This window comes from Camelus ferus, chromosome 10, assembly GCF_009834535.1.
Source record: "Camelus ferus isolate YT-003-E chromosome 10, BCGSAC_Cfer_1.0, whole genome shotgun sequence".
NCBI lineage: Eukaryota > Metazoa > Chordata > Mammalia > Artiodactyla > Camelidae > Camelus > Camelus ferus.
The window spans coordinates 8,627,360-8,648,736 of record NC_045705.1 but is presented as its reverse complement, the minus strand read 5'-3'; the positions used below and the strand labels follow the sequence as shown (position 1 = coordinate 8,648,736).

The window sequence follows — 21,377 nt, the reverse complement described above, 5'->3', positions numbered from 1 at the left end:
CAGTTTAAAACAGTAATGGGTATAAAGACAATTCACAGAAAACTCCACAGCAAATACGCCTATGAAGGGGTGGTTACCCACACCTGCGAGCAGAAAAGAAAGAAAAAAGTAACAGTGAGATGAAACCTTATACACACATGTCATGGGCAAAACCCAGAAAGCTGTATAATGCCAGTTTTTGGAGGGGGAGGAGCGGAGGGTGAGGACAAGAAGTCTGAGCCCCCCCCCCCCCCCGCCCACGCGCTCCCGCCCACGCGCTCTTCCCCTTCTGACCCCCGCCCCTCCCACCGCGGGCACCTGGCAGGCTGTGCGCGCCCCTCCACCCCGCAACGTCGGCTGCGGTTCCTTCCCCAGGGCCAGACACCCACCACCCCCACCGCCTCCGTCGCAGCTTCGCCATCTGGATGCCAGTGGAAAAAATACCGTGGTTGAGACTTGGCTGCCTTTGAAGTCACTCTGCGCTCATCCGGAACATGACTGGCCGCGCCCGCGCCAGGGCGCGAGGCAGGGCCCGCAGCTCCAGCGACGCGGAGGTGGGGCGCCTCCACGCCTCCCCTTCGGTTTGTAGACCCGTTAGCCGACAGAGTCTTGCTCTCTCCTACCTCTGCTTCCTTCCTGGACGTCGCCTTCCTCTGCAGATACCTCTTCCTCTCTGCTAGGAAGTACTGGGTTATCTTCTCTCTCAACTTGGAGTCTTTCCAGGCTTTCTGCCCACCCCCCACCTTGCTGGGGAATTTGTCTAAGATATTAATTAATGTCGCTATTTTAGCCAGTGAATAGGGCTGAAAATTGGAGGCAAGTGTATCCTTCTCTTCTGCTTCCTGAGTTTTAACTACTTCGTTTGGTCTCCTGGTGAAAATGCCCCTATCGTCAAAGGGACCATTTTATGGCAGATAATCGAATATAATCCGTTTTGTTAATTCATATATAAAAATAATCTCAAACACGAAGGTCATAGATAATCAACTACTGTTTCTTGAGCAAGCACTGCGTGTAGGGCTCCTTCCTAGACTTAGGCAGCTGGGTTGAATTGAGCGGCAAATCAGCAGTTTTTAAGTAACGTTACAACTACTCAGTATCTGGAGCAGTCTCTTAGACTAAAGGTGTTCACGTGAGTAGTCTGGTCATTATGCCTTTACTGTCACGCAGACGTCTTCTCTTGATCTGTATCCATTTTCTAGCAGGCCCAGATGTATACATTCTGGAACAAAGAGAAGTAGTTACTGTAAAGAGAAAATATTGATGGTTCCGTTCACCTCTTCCGTGAACTAATTTTGGACAGTTTATTCAGGAGAGTCATCATCTCAGCTGGTGGCCCAGGTCCTCGGGCCCAATTAATTTTCTTGCTCCAGGCGTGTTCACACGGGAGGCCCCACGTCTGTGCAGCACGAAAGCATAAGGTCCGCTCTTGCCTGTACCGCCTTCGGTCTGATGAGCTCCTTGGGCACAAGGATCACACCTCTGCCTCTCTCCGTGTCCAGGGGCTAAAGGCTGTGTCTGGCTCACAGTTGGCACTGAAATCAAAGACTGATGAATGCGGAAAACCATAGCTTGTCCTTATCCTCGCCTCCTAAAATGGGCAATCTCCTCTCCTCTCTCAAACATCTTACCTGTTAACATTCATTGCCTAGCTCTTGGTAATCTAATGACATAGCATGTGATATTCTTCTTGTGATCATGTTTTAATTTATGACTTAACATCCTAAATCTGGCCGAACTTTTTCTTTTTTCTTTTTTTTTTTTTTTTCCCATTTTAGCCTCCATCTGTTGGTCTCGGTGACAGTGAGGTATCCTCTAGCAGCGGCCCCGTGGGAACAAGCAGGATTTCCCAGAAATGTAAGTGCAGCTCAGTCTGTTCCACCCAGTCCTGTTCCAGTCTGCTAAGCCTTATGGTACAGGGTCACTCCTCGGGCCTCCCATCTTCCTTTTCCTGAAGGATGCCACTTGTTTGTTGTGTTTCTTTGGGGCTTCCAAACACAGACTCTGCCCCTGAATTTCCTGACAGTGCTTAGCAATTGGGAAGCCACAGACATTAGGAAGTTGGTTTTTCTGATTCTGTCTATTTACTGAATACTTTTTTTTCATGTTATTTTTTTGGGGCAGGGGGAGGTAATTAGGTTGGTTTGTTTGTTTATTTTAATGGAGGTACTGGGGATTGAATCCAGGACCTTGTGCATGCCAAGGATGCACTCTACCACTGAGCTATACCTTGCTCCCTACAGAATAATTTTGAAAATATATTTTTAAATTCTTTATGACATAAGTGCCAATACCATTGCCTTGCAGGGAGGGTAGAAACCGGGCATGCCTGTTGCCTCTTCTCCCTTCTTCCTTCCCCATCCATGATAGACATCACCAGATTTGGTCTCAGGATACTTGTCAGCATGCTACTCCAAGTAGCCCCACCGCACCATGCAAGTCGGCATGCCCGATGCACTGGCTTGCTAGGGCTGCCCACACAGAACCGCAGGCTGGGTGACTTAAACAACTGTAATATATTGTCTCGTAATTCCAGCACTACCGCCACCATTCAAGTGTTATTCCAACTTTTCTTTGGAATTTCTTTCCACATCTGCTGCACATTCTTGTGACTAGCAAGCGATGGAAAGCCTTCATCCTAAGAGGGTAGATTGGATTTTTATTTATTTTTAAAAATTGTAGTAAAACATGCATAAGGTAAAATGGACCACTTTACCAACTTTTAAGGGGACGGTGCAGTGGCATCAAGGACATTCATACTGTTGTGCCACCATCGCCACCATCCATCTCTAGAACTTTTTTCATCTTGCAGAACTGAAACTCTGTACCCAGTAAACAGTAACTGCCTGCTTGCCCTTCCCCCAGCCATTCCTGTTCTACAGTATTGAATTTTTAGAAACCACTGAACGTCTTTTGAAACCAAGAGCAGTAAATAATATGGGTAATCTAGTGAGAATAATCCAATTAAAAAAAAATTAAGTACATTTTGTGATTTTCCTGGGAGGCTTGGACTCTGCTGAGAAAGGTGTGGACAGCAGTTTTGGGCAAGTGGTAATGCCATTTGGGTAGTTGCCTACAATGTCTATGACAGTGATCAAGTCAGAGTCCTAGAGATCTGTCACACTGTTAGTCATATTCCTTCGTAGTAATAATAATGTAGTAATATAAAATTTATATTCTCATGTTATTTTAAAAGTGCCCAAGTTGTATCCAAAAAATTAGCATCTCTTCATACTCATTGAAAAAGAAAATATTCATCTGGAAACAGATTTTAATTTCTCATTTTCTAAAAGCTAACAGGTAAGTGGTCTCTCCCAAGGTGAAATGCTGGCTTTCATTCTCAGGGGAATGGTCTAGCATAAAACCTAATGGCAGGGGTAGGGGGTATAGCTCAGTGGTAGAGCACATGCTTAGCATGTACAAGGTTCTGGGTTCAATCCCCAGTGCCTCCATTTAAAAAAAAATTGAAGAAAAGAACAAACACACACACACAAAACTGGTGGTAGTGTCTGGGCATTTCTCTTCTTGTGATTGGGAAAGGTCAGAGATTCAGCCCCATCTGTACAGAAGTTGGTGCAGATGTTAGCGTTCAGGGTGTTACATAAGAGCTAAAAGAATCAAAGAGGGAGATGGAGACAGGCCGTCCATAAACGGGCGTGGAGCTTCCGCAGGGAGACAGAGCCTCCTCCTCAGCCAAGTGGAGAATCAGACCAGCCCCAAATGTTATGAGATGGGACTCACCCAAGGTCTGGTATTTCTAACAAAACATGCCATGCTTCCTTCACAATTTTCAATTTTCAGGCTGAAGACTTCCATAGAGTTATGATTGTTTCCTGCCACGTGGGCAGTTTGATTAAAAGCCACAAAAATCTGAGTTTTGGTTCTAGACGCATTTTTTTCCTAGATGCATTTTTGCTAGAGTACTTGTAAGCGATACCACTGCTTGAAATGTGAGAGATTACGGTGTTCGCTTCATGTTTTAAATGAAGATGGTATTTCTGCTGGTGATGCTGGATGTACCTTCAAGGAAAGAGGTGGGAAACTTAGACGAGACTTCGTGGATTTGGCTGTTTGTACCAGAGAGAAAATGGCCCACGTGAGAAACTGCAAAAAAGGTATCCAATTTTATGTTGCTTATTTTTTGAATGTTACCAAATCTTGCTTAAGGGATTTTAACTTCTAGATCTGAAATAAACAAATTCATGTATTGTCATAAAAGATATGTATTGAACATCTGCTTTATTCAAGGCATTATCACACACTAGTTGTTTTAGTCTTCATTTTCTCTTTTATTAATGGAAAGAATAACATTTTCTACAAAACAACCTTTCACTTGTTGAAAGGATTTTCTTCTTACCCCTGGGCTGTATGTCCACAGATATGTTTAGTCGCTTTCCCAAGCTTTTTCCTATATGGGGAATAATAACCTTTTTAGACTTCACCTGGGAAAAGAAAAATGTAGCCTATTTTGAGAATTCTTCACCCAGATTCTGGGCTCACCCCCTGAAATTGCACCTAGAATTGTGAGGATATGTATTTGCAGGGAAAGTAGGTCTGTTGTTCTCACATGATTCTCAAAAGGCTTTGTGATTCTCTCCAGAAGTTGACTCACTCATGCAGATCCGTCTTTTTCAAACTCTGTAAAATCCTGCAGGGAAATAAATAGATATATTGTTACCCAGCGCACACACACTACACAAACACAATCGAAACAAAGTGTCATGAAACAATGCTTGCCCTTCCGATGGGCATGGCACTGCGGTCCACTTTATTGTGTTCTGGTCTTTCCGTGAAACGTGGTGGTTCATTTCACTTAGCTTTGATAACTGCGGCACTAGTGGGTCGTGGTAACACCCTGGTGGAGTTGATCTCAAAGGGTATGTTGCCACCTCTGATATTCTGGGATGACTTCTCTTTGTCCCTTAATATGAGCAGGTAAAATATGTTGCCATTTCCTCTGGGAGAACAGCCACAACGAAAAGCTTTTCTTTAACTAAAATCACACAGTGATTCCTTGCTCTACTGGATAGTTACACAGGTCGAAGCTGAGGGGATACTGTGTAAGGTCTACATGGTACTTTTTCTTCCTCATCACCTCAAAGCTCATGTTTCTACTGCCTCCACGAGAAAGACAAAATAGTGTCTATTTGATAATTCTTTTCTATAAGTCAGACACTGAGTAATTCCCTACTACAAGGCGAGGTTGTTACCAAACCCAGTGCCAGACATACGGTGAGGATGAAAGAATGGAAACGTTGGAGTTTGGAGCTGAGAAAGGTTTTTTGCAGGACCGAGCAAGGGGGACTGGTGGCTCATGCCCCTCAAACCTCAAACTCCCGGAAGGGTTTCAGCAAAGCATTTTTAAAGGCAAAGTGAGGGGGGGGGGGTCCCAGGTATGTGATCAGCTGTGCACAATTCTCTGATTCATCGATGGTGAGGTGACAGGCCAGTTAACATTGTCGATCCTTAGGCACCAGAAGGTCTGGGAGCTACATGCTCATGATCATCAAGTAGTTAATTTCTTCCATTTGGTGGTGGTTTTAGCATCTGAAAAATTCAGGAAAGGTGCATCAGATACTATTATCTGGGTACTTCAGAGAGGAGCTACAGAAGAGGGTGTGGGGGGAGGGGTCTGTGGCAGGAAGGCCTCATAGGGTCCTGCTCAGTCACAAGGTGAGAAGTACTTTCTCTGTGCCTTTCTAGATTCTGTCTTGGAGGGAGCTTATGCCATCCTGGGCACTGACTAGCTACATCGTAGCCACCTCTGAATTTGTCTGGCAGATTTTGAAGAGATGCATAAAAATTCTGTGGGGGATCAAATTCCTGGCTACACACCTGGCCTCCTCATGCCTGCAGAAACCAGAAGCCCAGAGGCCCTGTCTGTTCTCATGCAGGGAAATGTGAAGTTTCTTCCTCCCTCCCCAGTACCCCCTAAATCTGTGAGGGCCTTCTCTGGGACTTGCAGAGCCTGCTAACCACTGATTGAACTGGTTCACAGTTTTCTGAAGTATGATGAACTTTTGATTATCTGGATTTCCAAGAGGATGAGGGTTGTCTTCATGGTAAAAACTGGATAGTTTCTCTATGATTCGAGAGTACCTAATTTCAGGGCAGCATCTGAAACTATTTCTCAAGCCAATTTGAGTTGCACAGAATCAGCTGGCAGGCTGACTTTGGAAGGAGTCCTAGGGTAGTTGAATTCAGATGTTCCTCTTCTCCTGAAACCAAGAGTGTTTGTTCTTTGGTTCTTATGAGACCTGTTTTGTACATTATCTTTTTGTTTGTAGGACATTGTAAGGTTTTCAAGCTGCTGGTTATTAGGGCTTATCTTTTTTTAAAAAGAAAACTGCCACTTATTAAACATCTTTGTCTTTACATGCTTTTTTTTTTTCTATTTTTATCTTTATCTTTTTTTTTTTTTTTTTTTTTACTATTTTTTGGTTTATTTTTGCTTTTTAAAAAATTTGGTGGGGAGGTAATTAGGTTTATTAATTATTATTATTATTTTTAAATAGACTTTATTCTTTTAGAGCAGTTTTAGGTTCACAACAGAATTGAGCAGAAAATACAGAGTTCCCACATAGCCCTCCCCACCCACACATCTATACTCCCCTACCCTCAGCATCCCTCATCAGTGCGGCATATTTGGTACAATCGATGAACCAACATGGGCACGTTATTATCAACCAAAGTCCATAGTTCACATTAAGGTTCACTCTGGATGTTGTACATTCTATGGGTTTTGACAAGTGCATAAGACATGTAGCCACTTTAGTATCATACAGAATAAATTCATTGCCCTAAAAATCCCCTGTGCTCCATCTATTCATCCCTCCCTCCCTCCCTCTCCCCAAACCCTTGGAAACCACCATCTTTTTATTGTTTCTGTAGTTGTGCCTTTTCCAGAATGTCACTGGGTGGGAATTGTACAGTTTGTGGCCTTTTCGGACTGGCTTCTTTCATTTAGTAATATGTCTTTTAAGTTTCTTCCATGTCTTTCATGGCATCATAGCTCAATTTTTTTTACTGCACCTATCTTTTAATTTACATATATGTGCTGTTCATTGTTTCTAAGAACGTTTAGAGCTTTAGCTTTTTAAACTTACATAGTTATCAAAGGAATAAAACCAACCACAATATAAGAATTAACTCAAAAAGATACGTACACCTTGCTATTAACAGCAACATTATTTATAATTGCCAAGATATGGAAGCATCCTAAGTGCACATCAATAGTTGAATAGATAATAAGACGCAGTATATATGTATTTGTAATGGAATACAACTCACCTATAAAAAAGAAGGCTATTTTGCCATTTATGGCCCTTTAATCACTTTTTTCCCCCACTTCAAAAACCAGAATTTTATAACTGGCAGAGACATTTCCATTGCATCAGAAACAACAAAATACCTAGAAATAAATTTAACCAAGGAGGTTACCTATACTCTGAAAACCAAAATGACACAAAGAAATGGAAAGATTTCTTGTGCTCTTGGATTGGAAGAATCAACACTATCAAAATGGCCACACTACCCAAAGCAATCCACAGATCCAGCACAACCCCCATCAAAATACTCGTGACATTCCTCACAGAACTAGAACAAACAATTCCACAATTTATAAGGAACCACAAAAGACCTCAAGCAGCCAAAGCAATCTTTTGTAGGTCTCTTTTTTCTCTTTCTTCTTTTTGTTCTCTTTTCTTTTGGTTTGATGACTAGAGAAGGTCCTTTAACATTTTGTTATAAAGCTGGTTTGGTGGTGCTGAAATCTTTTGGCTTTTGTTTATCTGTGGAGCTTTTGATTTCTCCATCAAGTCTGAAACGAAAGAGTTTCTGCTGAAAAATCTGCTGATAACCTTATGCAAGTTCCCTTGTATGTTATTTGTTGCTTTTCTCTTGCTAATTTTAACATTTTCTCCTTATCCTTAATTGTTGTCAGTTTGATGACTATGTGCCTTGGTGCGTTCCTCTTTGGGTTGATTCTGTGTGGTACTGTCTGTGCTTCCAGGACTTGGGTGACTGTTTCCTTTCCCAAGTTGGGGAAGTTTTTGGTTATTATCTCTCCAAAAATTTTCTCAGGTCCTTTCTCTCTCTCTTCTCCTTCTGGGAGCCCTATAATGTGAATATTAGTGCACTTCATGTTGTCCCAGCATTCTCTTAAACTCTCCTCGGTCCTTTTTATTCTTTTTTCTTTTTTCTGTTCTGAAGTATTGATTTTCACTAATCTGTCTTCTAGCTCATGGATCCGTTCTTCTGCCTCATTTAGTCTATTCTTGGTTCCTTCTAGTGTATTGCTCATTTCAGTGATTTTATTCTTCAACTCCGTTTGGGCGTTCTTTATATTTTCCAACTCTGCTAAAAACTTCACTCTGTGCATCTGTACTCCTCTTGAGTTCTCTGAACATCTTGGCCATCATGACTTTAAACTCTTTCTCAGATAACTTACCTATCTCCTCATCACTTATTTCTTCTAGAATTTTATCTTGTGCCTTGGCCTGGGAGATATTCCTTTGCAGCCTCATATTGTCTTTCTATGTGTTTGTGGGTTCCTTCCACAGGCTTTAGGATTATTGTTTTCTTGTTTCTGGCATCTGCCCCCTGATGGATGAGGCTGAACTAGGGGCTTATGCAGGTTTCCTGGCAGGAGGAGCCAGTGCCTGCCCACTGCTGGGTGAAGCTTGGTCCTGGACCTCTGGTGGGTAAGGCTGTGTCTAGAGGCTTTGTGGCTTAAGAAGTCTGATGAAGTGGTTTAGGAAGTCTGAGGCCATGTTCCCACCCTGTATGTTGTTTGGCCTGAAGTTTCCCTGCAGGCTGTTGGGCGGGGCTGGGTCTTGGTGCTAATGACCCAGTCAAGATGTCAGCTTCCAGGAAAGCTCATGTAGATGAACACTCCATGAATATCTGCCACCAGCTTCTATGTACCCTGGGTGAGCTGCAGCCATCCCCCACGTCCCCAGGAGACCCTTCAAATCCAGCAGGCAGACCTGGCCCAGGATCCTATGAAACCACTGCCTCTGCCCTTGGACCCGGTGCACGTGTTTCCGTGTCCGCTTCTCAAGCAAATGGAGCCTCCATTTCCCCCAGTCCCATGGGGGGCCGAGAGCCAAGCCCCGCTGGCCTTCAAAACCAGACGTCCTGGGGTCTCCTTCTCTTCCCGATGCCAGAACCCAAGCTGGGGAGCCTGACGTGGGGCTTAGATCTCTCACCCCTGTGGGAGGGCCTCTGCCACTTAACAAATCTTCAGCTTGGGGGTCGCCCACCTGGGGGGTGTGGGGCGCAGTTATATCACGAGCACGCCCCTCCTACCATTGTGCCGTGGTTCTCTCTTTATAAAGTTTCCAGTTGCAGAAGATCTTTTTTGCTAGGTTCCAGTCTTTTTTTGGGTGGTTGTTTAGCATTCAGTTGTGGTTTTGTTGTAGTCGCGAGGAGAGGGAAGCTCGTGGTCCTACCACTCTGCCATCTTGACCGGAACTCCCTTTTATTATTATTATTTTAATGGAGGCACTGGGGATTGAACCTAGGACCACCTTCATGCTCTGCCACTGAGCTATACCCTCCTCCACCCACCGCCGCATTAGAGCTTATTTGTGTCACTGAACAAGAATCCTTGCTTCGCGGCAACAATTATGCACATGCAAATTAAAGTTTGGATGCTGTGATTAATATGAACATGATGTGATTTTTTTGTTTTTGTTAAAAAAAAGTTTTTTATTTGTTTTCTTCAGGTTCCAGTGGAATACCTGTGAAACTGGTCACAAATCTCTTTAACTTGTACTTGCCCCAAGACTGGCAGCTCTACCAGTATCATGTGACATATAATCCAGATATAGAATCTAGAAGGCTGAGAATTGCTCTGCTTTATAATCACAGGGAGCTCTCCAACAAAGCAAAAGCATTTGATGGTGCCATCCTTTTTCTCTCACAAAAGCTAGAAGATAAGGTATTGTATGGTTAATTTTTTTTATATATACACGCACATATATGCATATATTTATATTCATCCATGTAGATTTGAGAGGTTAACTGATTTTCCTGGCAGTTGGAATGAGTGTTTCACTCACCCTTTTCTTCTTTCCTGTTCCGATGCCTGAGAGCAAAAGACTTTCTAATTAAGACCTCATCAGTGTTTGATTTCTTAACTAAGAAGCTGATGGTCTGGCATTTAAAACAGAAGAGCTGTAATATAAACATTGCTATTTCAACTTTTTTTTTTAAGGCAAAATGTCCTTGAGATAGGAATCTTTTTTAAACTTTTCCCCAAATTGGCAAGACTTTAAGAAACACCGTTTACCTATAGCCTCTGAGCTTTAAATTTACCTGTATAATTTTTTGGTCCTATGCAATTGTGTCCATGTGTCAAAAGAACTTTCCATCAATCCTTGATTTAAAACTTATTCCTTTCATCGCTTGTTCCATCATACGAAATCAGCGTTATTTATATCAATCTTAAGGGTATATTTAATGGTTGTCATCATTGGATATGGAAATTGCAGGATTTACAATGTTGTGTTAGTTTCTGGTGCACAGCATAGTGACTCAGTTATACATATATATATATTCTTTTTCTTTATAGGTTTTTACAAGCTATTGAATATAGTTCCCTGTGCTCTACAGTAGGACCTTGTTGTTTATCTGTTTTGTATATGGTAGTTTGTATCGGCTAATCCCAAACTCCTAATTTATCCCTCACCCCCGCCACCTTTCCCCTTTGGTAACCATAGGTTTGTTTTGTATGTCTATGAGACTGTTTCTGTTTTGTAAATGAGTTCAATAGTATAATTTTTTTCAGATTGCACAAAAAGTGGTATCCTGTGATATTTGTCTTTGTCTGACTGACTTCAACTTAGTATGATCATCCCTAGGTCCACCCATGTTGCTGCGAATGACATTATTTCATTATTTTCTATGGCTGAATAGTATTCCCTCATATAGTATATTCTTTATCCACAACTTCTTTATCCAATCATCCATCAATGGACACTTAGGTTGCTTCCATATCTTGGCTGTTGTAAATAGTGCTACTGTGAATATTGGGGTGTATATATCATTTTGGGTTAGAGTTTCCTCCAGATACATGCCCTGGAGTGGGATTCAGCACAGCTCTCTTGAGATGAGGTCTTAAGGAGTTGAAGTAACTTAATCCATATCATACAGGCTACAAGAGGCAGGGAACCAGGGTCTCTCCAAGTCCAAACCACGTGCTCTTGAGCTCAGTGGTAAATAATGGTACTAGAACAGCTGAAATGGATTAGAGACCCTGCTGGTGTAGACGTGCTAAGACTGGCCAACCCATTAGATAGCAGATGGAGGGGAGAAGTGGACGCTCCCTCTGAAGCTAGCAGCCTGGGGACTGGAGGCTGTGGGGTCCAGTAACAGGAAGCAGAGGGGCAAGTGTTTGATGGGGGAGGTATGGGGACACTGACGAGTTGCCCTTAGGTGACTGTTAGGAGAGCAGTTCCCGGACAGAGGTCTGAGCGGGGACCGTCTGCCGCCAGCCACTCATCCCAGCACCTTCGTAGTCTTCAGCCTTCGTCCTGAGACCCCTGTGGCGGTCTGAGAGCCCGCCCTCTCCTGCCTGCTAGACTTCTCTGGGATGTCGGTGGGCTCTTCCTATAGCTCTCTGCCTCTGAATTCTGTGCAGTTTTCTCAGAAGCAAGACATCAACTCGATGAAACACTTCATCCCCTCTGAAAGGACCTGTTTCTCTTTGTTTCCATTCAGTGAGCTATTCCTGCCATACCTTCTTGGTTTAACCTAAAAGTGGGTAAAACTACACTGTCACTAGACAAAGTAGGGATAAAATACATAAATGATTGCAATAAACTGACCTCTTTGAACTCCTTACCCTTCTGCAAAGTGCTTGATCATTGATTTTTATTGACTGTTCATTCTTTATTCCAAAAACCTGTACCGAGCCCTGCCTGGTCTAAGGAGCTTTAGATTTAGTTGGGCAGCTGGCATAAAAACCTATTCATGCATTCATGATACTGTTAGAACATCGTTCTGGATTATAAGAACCCTAGGGATTTCTCTAAACCTTTCAAAAGTTCAGATTTCCTCTCTGTTTAACTTTCACCATTTTCTTCTCGCTCTCCCTACATTTCCTTCCCCTCGTCTGCCCCCTGTCCTTTGCTTTCTTCTTCTTTTCCTCTCTGCTCCTTTCTTTTTTTTGAATAAAATTTTTAGAGGTTTTCTTCTGAAATCTGTGAACCCAGGATGGGGAGGAATAGTCTTCTGGGCACCCCTGAACTCCTGAGAACGGGTCCATTATGTACATTGTTGTGATACATACATATGTGACATTTTCTTAGGAGAGTATTTGTAACTTTTATCAGGCTCTCAAAGTAAATTATGACCTGTCTCCTGCCCTTCACATCCCCCAATTAGGTCAAGAACCATTGCTCTGAAATTCTCTTTGTGTTGAATCTCTGAACCCTGAGTCTGGTTTTGGTTCCTTATTAAGAAGTTCGAGAGTCGAGAGGTGTGTTTCTTTTCTAGGATTAACAAGATACAGAGAGAAAAAACTCTCCAAACGTAATGCAATGATTAGATCATAACTCACATGACTAACGCCTGCAGTTTTGTTTCTGTTAATACGTATCACATGGTGATGGTTTTATCGTTTCTACATTCTGTGCACTTGGGGATAATCTACAGAGTGCATTTTAAGTACTTCTTTTTCCAGGTCACGGAATTGTCAAGTGAAACTCGAAGAGGCGAGACTGTAAAGATGACCATCACTCTGACCAGGGAGCTGCCAGCAAGCTCTCCCGTGTGCATCCAAGTCTTCAATATCATCTTCAAAAAGTAAAGTGCCTGAAATGTGAATTTAGCTTCAGCTAATGATGCCTTTCAGCATCGAGCCTGGGGCTTAAAGTTAGTAACTGTTTGTTGGCAATGTCATCTTTAGGGCAGTGTTCGACGTACTTGCATGCTCTTGTGCAGTGACGTGCCCCACAGTGCATCCCAGCCTCTAGCTGCTGCCTCTGTTACTGTCCAGTATTACATGTGTTGAGACAAAGAACTTAAAGCTTGTGATGTCTCAGTGGTAGCAGGGCAGGTGTTTTTTCTCGCCTCTTCTTTTTCTGTACGCCTCCCAGCCTCCACCCCCGACTTAAAAGTTGAGTGAGCCTGGCTTAGTAACTGGAAGGACTGGTTTTGCTACTGGCCGATATAATTGAGGTGTGCAAGGCTGGCACCATCTGCTCTCAGCCCCTTCCCTCCCCCAGTGTGTTCCGGGGACAGAAGGAAGGTGGTGATAAGCTTTTCAGTGTTCTTCAAACTGATCTGAGGACCACTTGCTTCAGAGTTGTCTTGGGGTGAAACTTGACAAAATGCAGATTTCCTAGTCTCTCCCTGGACCTACTAAACAGAATTTTGTGAGTGGGGCCTGAAAATCCACATTTTTAGCAGGCTTTCTCAGATGACACATGGGAGCACAAAAGCTTGAGAATTGCCATTTTCCTGAACTATTGGTGTAGATCACTGGAATGATCTGTTAAAACCTAAAAAGCAAACCAGAGGGGCCAGGGGCCAGGGTGAGGATGGGGGAGTCTGCGGTTTTGCTGGGTAGGGCACAACTTACCCGACACAGATACGTGATTTCCTCATTCTAGGCCGCTGTCTTGCGAGTATCTTTAGATCATATCTGGGCCTCAGCTCAGTGCTGCCAAGCCCTCTTCAGCAGCCAGTCTTGGGCGTGGCTCCCTGAGAGGGGACTGTTTTAAGTTAGCGACATTGGAAGGTGCTTTGCGGTGGCAGACTTTTCTCCGGTGTTAGAACTTACTCGAGCACCCTGAGGCAGGTCCTGTTCAAATCCCCGTTTTAGGTAAGGCAGCTAAGCTCAGATGACATCTGACATTCGGTAGCCCCAAATCACGCAGTTGGAGCCCCTGTTTCTTGACTTGAAACTCGTTCCCCCCTACATGGAGCAGCCTCAGATCGGCCATGGGTCACATTCTAAAGGTGACCAGGTTTAGTTGTTGAAGAGGCAACCTGGTTACTTGGTAGCCCCTGGGGAGCTGGAATAGCCTCATCAGAAGAAGCCTCCTCATCTCAAAATGAGAAGGAGGCCTGAAGAGCCGGTGGGCATGGCCTGCCTCGCCCCATCCAGGCTAACCAGCGTGTTACAGGCACAGCCATCACCGGTGAGTGACCAGCTACTTCCCAGTGCGGTTAAACCCAGGCAGATAGAACTCATTTCGGCTGTGTCCTCCCCAGATGCGGGGGGATAGTTCCTACATACACTCTCCTACGTATGTGCGATAGCTAACCCTCCCAGCTCTGCACTTCCTACTGTTTTGGTTTCAGCACGGGTACAAACTTCCAACGACAGCATTAGTGACTGATGTTTGACAAAGATTTAAAATACATATATAATTGCAGGATCTTAAAAAGGCTGTCTATGTACCAGATTGGACGGAACTTCTACAAGCCTTCCGACCCAGTCGAAATTCCCCAGCACAAGTAGGTGTATTTGTATCTTGTGTTATGTTGACGTTGTTGCAATGTGAACGGCATAATTTACGGTGCAATATTATAGCACTGTGCCTCCTATGAGAGACTCTGTGGGGTGAAAAGTAATCAATTTTAAAAAAATTTTCAAATTCTTTACAGAATGGCAAGTGTCAAAAGCTAGCAGCCTGTTTTCTTATATTAGTGTGCTAGACCGTTATCATATGTCCTAGGAGGAATTCAGAAGCTGAGTTTTCTGTGGATGACAAGTAATGATGGAGCAGAATGAGCCGTAGTGTGTTATACCACATAGTTGGCGCTCTGTTTTCTTGCTGGCAGAAGGGTAACACAGCCAGGGTGGTTGATACGAAATTGTTGGGTAAGGAGAGGTCAGACAAACAAGCCGCTAAGCTGAGCTCCCCTGGTGAAGAAGGGTGGAGCTGTTAGGACCACTTGCAGAGTTTTCACCCTGAACTGGGAGGTTGATGCTGCAGGGAAGGTGGTCAGCTATGTCTTGAAATGATTGTTAGTCGGCTCTCCAGAATACGTGGTTGAGCCAAAGACAGAGGCAGCCAGTAACCCAAAGACAGACACGGAACAGAGGGAGATGTACAGACAGTCTCTGACTTACGGCACTTCGACTTTACGATGATGCAAAAGCGATGCACATTTGGTGGAAACCATACCCTGAACTGTGAATTTTTCTCTTTTTCCTGGGCTGCGATATGCAGTGTGGTGCTCTCTCGTGGTGCCGGGCAGGGGTGGGAGCTGCAGCTCCCCATCAGCCACCCGATCACAGGGGTAAACGACCAGCACACTTACAACCATTCTGTACTCACACAACCATTCTGTTTTCCACTTGCAGGATGGTATTCAATAAATGACACCAGATAGTCAACACTTCATTATAAAATAAGCTTTGTGTTAGATAATTTTGCCCAACTGTAGGCTAATGTTTAAGTGTTCTGAGCACATTTCAGGTAGGCTAGGCTATGATGTATTAAATGCATTTAAGACTAAGGATATTTCCAACTTGGGATGGGTTTATCAAGATGTAACCCTGTCATCAGTCGAGCAAGACCTGTGCATAAAAGAAAATGGGGCAGGGTGTTTGGCCTTCTGCCAGGTGGAGGAAAAGGGCAAGGTTTCCAGATGTTAGTTCCATGAGTCAGCGTGGTCTGTATAAAGCATCCTGTTCATTCATCCCTGTCACGTATCTCTGCACCTGGATTAGAAATTCAGTTCATTGCTGTGCTGAGCTGGAGCTAGGGTTGTGCCTATGCTGGTCCTGAAGGCTGGTTTAGGATCACGGTGACTGAAGTCCACAAGCTATAAACTGAAATGGTTTTTAAAACACATCTGTCTGTTCTTTCATGCCATTTCCCTAACTTTTTCTTACTCAAGACTTCAGACCACGAGATTCATGAATGTGGAAAGGAGCTGTAGCCACTGCTGCAGTTTCCCTTGTGCGTCTACATGGCACCGCTTAGATTAGTTCTTGGTCTCATTATTCAGTCTGTTCACTGTCTTACATCGAGTCCGTGTGCTTTGCTGAACCGAGATGTTCCCATGCTGCAACAGAGCCCTCCCTTAACATATGAATCCTACAGCTGTGTTCCCAGCCAGGGGCGACTTTGCTCTCTAGAGGACATCTGGCAGTGTCTGTAGATATTTTTAGTTGCCACAGCTTGGGGGTTGCTACTGGCATTAGTGGATAGAGGCTGGGGGGGGTGGTGGTATCGCTGAGCATCCTGCAATGCACTGAACAGCCCCAAACAAAGAATTATCCAGTCCACATGTCTGAGGCCAAGGTTGCAAAATGCAGCTCTACATTGCAGGAATGTATTTTATCCTAAATATAATGTTTAGAGACAGCCCAGCACTGAAGTGTTTAGTCAGCCACTGAAAGAAATCAGACTGAAAAAGAATTGTTTCATAAAATCTAGAGATTGGAATGTAAAATCACCATTAAAAAATGTTTATTGTTTTCCTGATATAACATTTAGAACATTTATTTAAAAAGTTTTACTTATTTGAGTTTTTTTTTTTTTTTATTTTAAAGATTGTCCCTTTGGCCTGGGTTTGCTGTTTCTGTATCATATTTTGAAAGCCAGCTCCTATTTAGCGCTGATGTGAGTTATAAGGTACTCCGGAATGAGACTGTTCTGGAATTCATGACTGATCTCTGCCACAAAACTGGCATGTCCTGCTTTACCCAGATGTGTGAAAAACAGCTGATCGGACTCATTGTCCTGACAAGGTAAAAGCCTGCGTGGAAATAGATGTTTCTCTGGAGAATGCATTATGTACGTGCATTCTCCAGAGAAATGTGGGAACAGGGAACAGGAGCAGCATCCGGGCACTGGCCTGAGCACAGATCTGGTTAGTCTGCTCACCTGCTTCGACTTGGCCACTCTCGGTTGTCTAGAGTTCAGGTGTCCTCGAGTGGCGTGCTGGGCCGTCCACAGTCTGACCTGGTCCTTCCTTGTCTCCTGCTGTCCCCTCTGCCCCCAACTCCCAGGAGTCTGCACTTTGCTGTTCTGGTGCCTCTGCCTGGATCCCCCACCCCAGTTTCTGCCTCCCACAAAGCCCAGCTCATACGGTACTGTTTCCTGAAGCCTCCGCTCAGTTGGAATTATTCAGTTCCCTCCCCTGTGCTGCTCCCATAGCACGGGGCTTATAGTTACCTCTTTACAACCATTTTATTTCATTTTATTCCATCACAGGACAACATCAGGTCCATGTCTCGCCTTCTCTGTAAAATGATGAGATTGTTAAGGCTGAGTCTTTTCATGCCTCTGGGTTTGTCTGTGTATAACTTGCCCTCCGTGCACAGGGAACTGAATGACCCCTGGGCAGTTAGGTGACTTCCTGAGTGTAAAAAGCTCCCATCCACTGCTGCAAGTCCATCAACACTTCTCTTAGAGGCTCTGCTAGCCTTCTCCAAGGTTGGCTTGGAATTTTCGCTGAAGTTGTTTCTCTGGGTGATAGATGGCGGGGGGCGGGGCTGGTTGAATTCCACGCCGGCCCCTTATCCTCCCGTCATGCTCTTCTTGAATTAGCTCATCACACTATCAAAGTCGCCGCGCAAGGTACCGAGAGCCCAGGAGAAACCTGACAGGGAGGTTTCCGTCCCGAGGCCGGGATGTCAGGAGAGGATGTTCCGTGCCACACAGAGCCTGCTGAGAAGGGGAGAAGGAGCTAGATGACCGCAGCCGAGCTGCCTTGCCGTTTTCCCCGGGGCCAGTCCTAGGTGGGAGATGGAGCAGGCTGCTGGAATTGCAGATTTGATCAGCCTTTTTTGGGGAGTGCTTTTTATCAGAAAAACAATCTGGGAGTTCAAAAACTCTGAGTGACACTGGAAGCTGATGGGAACGTTTCGAGTAATGCTTTGGCCTGTGGACATTTAAGAATGGTTTACCCGCAGTTACAGTGTCTCTCGGTGAGAAAAGCAGCGGCCGGGCTGATGACTCTCCCGTCGGTTCGGTTTTGCTGGAATACGGAGGACTTTCTGTGAACCGAAGAGCTCATTAATGCTCTCCTTAGATAAGAGCTGCTCATTTTTTTTTAAAGTGACTATTCTTGAGTTACTATCTTTCATAACTTCTGAAATTCTGGAGAATAATACTTTGAATTAAAAGTGTAGTGACATAGGTACTTACTTTGTATGATCTGGGAAAAAAAACTTAGGCACTTTTTGTATTTATCAGGTACAATAACAAAACCTATCGCATCAATGACATTGACTGGTCAGTGAAGCCCACGCACACCTTCCAGAAGCGGGATGGCACTGAGATCACCTACGTGGATTACTACAAGCAGGTGGGACTTTTCCTTCATCCTCATCCCCCTTCCTCTTAGCTCAGAGAAGTCTCCCTGTTCCATTCCAGTCCAATGAATCCCTCAGATTGGCAGGCTGGGTCTGCCTCCGTCATCATTCGCTGATCCATCCCTTCCCCTCCGTCCCCACCGTTCCTAGATTGGCTCAGACCCTCATCCTGTCTCCTGTTGTGCTTCCTGTAGTCCAGTTACCGCCTTTAAAAGCACATCTGATAATGTCACTTCCCTGCTTAAAATATTCCCACGGCTCCCTATTGCTGTAGAAGCCAGATGTAAGCTCCAGGGCAGAGTTTCCGAGGCCCTTTATGATCCGGCCACTCCCTGCCTCCTGAGCCGCATCCCTTACCATCCCAGGTTTCTTTGTCTGTTCTGCTGTGCTCACCATTTGTGGTTCCTTGAGTCAGTTACTCCCCTGTGCATTTTCCCACACGTTGCTTCCTCTTCCTGGATGTGCATTTGCAGCCAGCCGGTCACTGACCAGTCTCCAGTACTCAGCTAAGCAGTCAACTCTTAAGGGAGCCCCGGGACACTCTCCCCAGGGCTCCCCTCCCTGCACTCAGCAGCCTCAGATGATCACGGGCAGGATGTGAATGGTCTGACTCCCTTCCTCAACCCTGAGCTCTTAATTTCTGGAGACCCAGGGCTAGCACGATGCCTCGCATGTAGTACTCAAACATTTATTGATGTAATCTCCCAACTCTGGGAACTTGATTCACAACAATTATAATTACCCCATCCCCACCATCTGTCCTTTCAGAGATGCCTTCTTTTTCATACACAGTCAAATTCCAGTCTCCAAAATCTCACTGATGTTTTAAAAACAAAAATAAACCCAAAGCTAAAACCCTACCTTGACCATTCTACACCTTCAAGAAAAGCCATCTCCTTTTCCACCTTAGTTTATTTCTTTAGAAGACCATCTACACTAGCTCCAAGCTCCTCTTCAGTTCTTCCTTCCTGATGCCTCAGAAGTCTGGTATCCGATTCTGCTGTGATGGAGATAGCTCTCTGAGGTCAAATTCAGTTGTCCTTCTTATTCCAAGGGGCTTCTGGTGGCTTTTGACACTAGCGACCACGCCCCCCGAGCTGAACTCCTCATCCTTGACTCCTTAGTGCATCTCTCATGGTTCTCTGCTGGGTCTCAGGTTGTTCTTTCTCAGCCTCTTTTGACATTTTGCCCCTTCATTTCCCCCCAAAATTAAATGCATTTGTTCACTGTGGTCCCCTTGCATAGGATCTTCTCTGCGTATTTTGAGATTGCTCAGATATATTATTTTGCTTTTCCCTCGTTCCATTCCTCAATTACATACTCATCTCCATTTCAGGTCACATTTGCATGAATATCCTGCAGGCATCTCAAACTAACAGAATTCAAACTGAATTCATTGTCTTTCCCACTCCAGTCTCTCCTTGGGAGTTCTGCCTCTCAGGAAATCATTTTGCTCCCTTCCTCTTGTTACTGAGTCCAAACTCATTGTGCTCACAACACAATAGGCCAGTAAATAGGGAGACGAGGTGTTGGGGCAAGGAATGATGACTTTATTCAGAAAGCCAGCAAACCGAGAAGATGGCAACTTCATGTCCTAGAGAACCACCTTCCCCAAGTCAGAATTCAGCCTCCCTTTCATACTAAAAAGGGGAGAGGGTGAGGTTGGTTGTTACAAACTTCTTGCTGTCAGAACTCTTTGTTCTTACAGCTGTCCCTGTAGGTCAGGTCAGGATGTTTCTGTAAACCTCCAAGACGAATGTTATTCTCTGTTCTGCAACTTTTTATCGCTCTATGAATGGAAAAGTGTTCTACCCTTAAAGGTCAGAGGCTGGAGAATGGGCTGTCCTGTGTATTTCAGGCTATAGGCAACATTCTTTCACAAAAGATGTAGAACCAGCATGACTCAGCACAGGAAACAGCACAGGGTTAGCGGTAAAGGAACAGATCCAACGTGGAGTCAGATTTGCTCTTCCCTATTACATTCTTCTTCACCCTCACTTCCTCTTTCAGTTGTCACCTAGATGAGTTCTGCCTCCTTTATCCCTGAATTCTCCCTGGGCCCCATGCCCCGTTACCACTGCGTTAGTGCAGAACGTCTCATGGATTTCCGCTTGGGGGATTTCGGTCCCCCTTTATGATCTCCTTGTCCCAGCTCTCTCTTCACTGGGATCCATCACTCTCACTGCCACCAGAACGATTGTTCTGAAATGCTGCCCAGAAATGTGGTAAAGAGCATAAGATCTGGAATCAGATAGTCCCGGCACTGGCTGTGTAACCTTGGGCACATCCCTAAACCTGGAGCATCATCCATGAAGGGAGCCATCTGTCTTCTGTCATGATGCCGTAAGCGCTGAACGAGGTGCTTGTCCGCGCACAGCTCTTAGTCCGGTGCCTGCACGAGGTGGGCATTGGGCAAACAGCCTTCCTTTCTTCATCTGCAGCATCACATAGTTTGAGCCCACCTCACCTTTTGGCCTCATCCCACATGCACCCCATGCTGCCATCACCCTGGTCTACTTGCTGTCACTCTGTGTTCCTCAGCCTTTGCTCACGTTTAAGAGACAGTGGCATAAAGCCGCACTGCACCTCTCCTCCTCACCACCAAGTAAAATATTAGCTTCAAGGTCAGATGTCATCTCGTTCATGAGGTCCTCTCTGACGTGCAGAAAATGTGCTCCGTGTGTGTTTGTTTAACACAAAATTTGTTAAACTCCCGGAGCTTTCCCTGCATGGCTAAATTCATTTTTTTTTAATGCATTTTAGGACCTGTGACATTCTGAAAAAAGAATCATGATAAAATCCCACTCACTGTCTTTGTAATGAATTGTGGTTCATTGCATATATATTGTAATTAGGGAGAAAAAGAAACAAAATAGTGCCAATTACTAGAATATCCTCCTCTCTCTCCCAGGAAGGGAACACTAGATTATTAGGTAGTCAGCTTTTCAAGTGGAAGACATCTTATATTGACCTTTATATTTCTCTGTTTTTATCTTATCATGAAAAACGGTTTCAAATGCTAAGAAAGTCTGAGCATGGGAGAGAGGAAGGATCACCTGATGACACAGCTTAGTGGGGAGAATTCGTGGCCATGCTCTAGGGAAATAGAATA

The 21,377-nt window shown here is 44.5% G+C and overlaps 1 protein-coding gene across 1 annotated transcript in view; it reads left to right on the top strand.

The window, feature by feature from the left end:
- Positions 1-406: 406 nt before the first annotated feature.
- Positions 407-21,377, top strand: part of PIWIL4 (piwi like RNA-mediated gene silencing 4) — a 42,435-nt gene continuing 21,464 nt past the window's right edge. The window contains exons 1-8 of the mRNA XM_032488312.1: positions 407-560; positions 1,758-1,836; positions 3,969-4,094; positions 9,708-9,922; positions 12,668-12,789; positions 14,368-14,448; positions 16,499-16,696; positions 18,147-18,258. Coding sequence (XP_032344203.1) covers positions 474-560; positions 1,758-1,836; positions 3,969-4,094; positions 9,708-9,922; positions 12,668-12,789; positions 14,368-14,448; positions 16,499-16,696; positions 18,147-18,258 — 1,020 coding nt within the window. The 5' untranslated portion in view covers positions 407-473. The remainder of the gene's footprint in view (positions 561-1,757; positions 1,837-3,968; positions 4,095-9,707; positions 9,923-12,667; positions 12,790-14,367; positions 14,449-16,498; positions 16,697-18,146; positions 18,259-21,377) is intronic.